Below are 3,010 nucleotides of genomic sequence, written 5' to 3' on the forward strand. Positions count from 1 at the left end.
AGGAAACTTTTTTATGTTTTTTAGGTGTAAAGATTTGTTCTTGTGGGTATAGTTATGTGATACGCTTCAAGAAAGAGTGGTGAATTCTCCACTGCACACTCTACATTCAATGTTACACCTTGCAAGAGTAAGCTATATCATTATTAATTCCTTTTAAACATTCTTTCAAATGAAAAATTAAGTAAAAATAAATACAAACTTTTATTAATACCTTAAAAAAATCATATATTCAATTAAGATAGTGATGCTTTTGTCCACATACAATATTACAAGAATAATAATTAAAATACTCTTTTAAATATTAAAAGAAGTAAAAAATTAAATACCTTTAATATATATATCAACATTTAAACAATAATTAAAATTTTCTTTCAATAATTAACAAACTAATAAGAGAATTATTACCCAGTAGGGGCAAGCATGCATTCATATATCTGAATTGGCAAAATTGAGAAGGACAAGACAAAGGTATAGGATTATACCAAGTATGATGGGGACCTCATAGTGAGGTTTGGGAAAAGGATAGCCACTACTATTCTTCTTTGGATAGATATAGATTGGGCCATGGACGGTGGCTCTTGACCAATCACTATGAGCATGCCACCATAAGGTCCCTTCTTCTGTTGAAAATACTATCTTTTGTCTGAAACTCCTTCCTGGTTGAATGGGGCATTGAGTTATGTATTCAGGACCATCTGTCCATGGATTTCTTGGTTGTTTCACTCCATGCCTGCCAATATATGTATAACTAATTAACCTACTTAAATTTAATTCTTTTAAAATATTTATCCAATATTATATTCCTAAATAGATATAATATATGATAACTCATATCGGCTAATTTAAATTGCTATAAATTATTTATGTATCTCTTTTTAGGTGAATACTATGGTGTTTAAGACATAATGTCTAACTTACTAAAAAAAATATAAAAATAATATTTAATAAATTTTAAATATTTTATTTTTATTTTATACATTTTATTTTTTATTTATAAAAACCAAGTTAGACAATTTAGCCACCACAATGAAAAGTACCATAAAATTCATCCTTTTTTATTTATTTAAAAGTTTTTAAAGGAGCAATTTTATATACATAATATAACAGTTTTTGTATGCTAAAAGTCGGTTTAATCCTTATTAAGTCTAAACGAAAAAATTTTAACACGAGAACAATAAAAAAAAGAAAGAAATTATGTAAAAAAAATACACAACTCTTGCGTGACAATTTAAACTTTTAAAAAGAATAATTTCATCACATAAATTAATTAAATATGTATTTTTTTATGAAGCAAAATTTAAATGATTTAGATGCTCTTGTTCCTCATCTACATATACACATATATTACTATTTCCTAATAATGTAATAATATTAGATTATGCTAAATAACTAATAATTTTCTTGAATAACATGAATAATAGATCTTAAAATTAGCTCAATTCAAGTAAAATACACTACACTCCAAATTACTCATCTAAATTTTAATATTAGAATAATTATTCGCACACTTAGTGAATTGAATATCCGATATATCTATTGTTCACATTATTTAATATTTTTATTGTTTACCTATACCTTTCCAATAATCTTTTTGTATTGAATTTTTGTAATGAGAATTAATTTAGAATGTCTTTTATGTTTTATTAAAAGATTATAATTTAAGAAAGGAGGGAGTAAATTGTTGCTTTTCCCTTGTGATATCATCAAAATTTATAAGAAGGAAATAGAAAAATAAAATACCAGTGTATAGTGATGTTATTTTTTCCCCTGTTGTGAACATTAACATAGATTGTGTCACCCTTGTAGACTTTTATAGCTGGCCCTGGAAATCTTCCATTCACCGTCAAAATGCTCTTTGTGGAACACAGTCTTGTGTACCGGGCTTCTCTCACCTGTGAGAATACAATAATAAACTTAATTAGCCATTACTATAAATATATAATATTCTTAATTATGTTATGAGTAATATATTAACAAGGAGTAATATAACTCACAACAAAGTTGTAATGACTCCTCGTTTGGGAACTAAGACTAATCAGTGAAAAACACCAAAGAATTTGGAGGAACATTTTCTTAGTGCCAAGCAACAACATTTTCATGAAATGAAAATTATATATATTGATCAACTGCCTATGCTAATAATAGGTGGCTTCAGTGTTATGGAAATATATTTAGGCTGGAGAGGGATTTATATACATATCTATGGAGGAGGAAATTTAATTTAATAAAGATGCATGAAGTCGTGTAGAATGTAGATAGTGATAAGGTGTGTTAGTTTTAGTCAATGATATCCGGTGAGGCTTCATTTTCATGTGTTAAATCATGAGGGACATACAATAGTACAATATCATTTATGTAATTAATGATAGAGTAAGTAAAATTAATATTTAAGGAAATTATTAAACGGGAAGGGAAATTCATGAAGTGGAATTCTGAGTTAAAGGTAGCGTATACATTAGAGCATTAGAGATCGATTGCTGTACTGAGGGAGCTTCCTTAAGACCTCATCAACCAATCTTTCTGAAACCAATAATTCAAAATAAAGCTGCTTTAGACTTAAAACCATAATAATGATGAATTGCTAACTTTTACAGCGGCTATTCGCGGATAAGATTGTTTCATAATTAAAAAGTCAACAATGTTAAATATAAAATATAACTATTAGATTCGATGATTAATAGATAAAATAAATAAATAAATAATTATTACGTAGATTATAATTTTTTTAAAAGAAGGAGGAGGAAGTTAAGTGGAAGAAAAAGAGGAGGAAGAAATTAAAAAGGAGAAAGAAAAGATGAAGACGAAGATGAAGAAAGATATATTTTGCGTTATTGAAATGCGTATATGTATACGTTAGTATGATGAAAGTATTTTTTTTTAATTTGGACCAACTTAATTAAACTTAGTTGCCACCGAAAAATTTATATGTCTATTTATAATTATTTATAAGAGAATTTTAGTATATATTTTAATATGTTTTTTATAAAAATAAATAATGACTAAAAAATAT

At 26.5% G+C, this 3,010-nt stretch overlaps 1 protein-coding gene across 1 annotated transcript in view; it reads right to left on the reverse strand.

The window, feature by feature from the left end:
* The window catches only part of LOC107467731 (laccase-15), a gene marked incomplete at its 3' end in the record, with an annotated part of 4,902 nt that extends 2,762 nt beyond the window's left edge, over positions 1 to 2,140 (reverse strand). Inside the window, 3 exon segments of the mRNA XM_016086904.3 lie at positions 483 to 730; positions 1,741 to 1,892; positions 1,995 to 2,140. Of these exon segments, the coding sequence (XP_015942390.1) occupies positions 483 to 730; positions 1,741 to 1,892; positions 1,995 to 2,099 (505 nt within the window). The 5' untranslated portion in view covers positions 2,100 to 2,140.
* Between the last annotated feature and the right edge of the window lie 870 nt (positions 2,141 to 3,010).

The sequence above is a fragment of the Arachis duranensis genome, chromosome 9 (assembly GCF_000817695.3).
Source record: "Arachis duranensis cultivar V14167 chromosome 9, aradu.V14167.gnm2.J7QH, whole genome shotgun sequence".
In the NCBI taxonomy this organism is placed as follows: Eukaryota; Viridiplantae; Streptophyta; class Magnoliopsida; order Fabales; family Fabaceae; genus Arachis; species Arachis duranensis.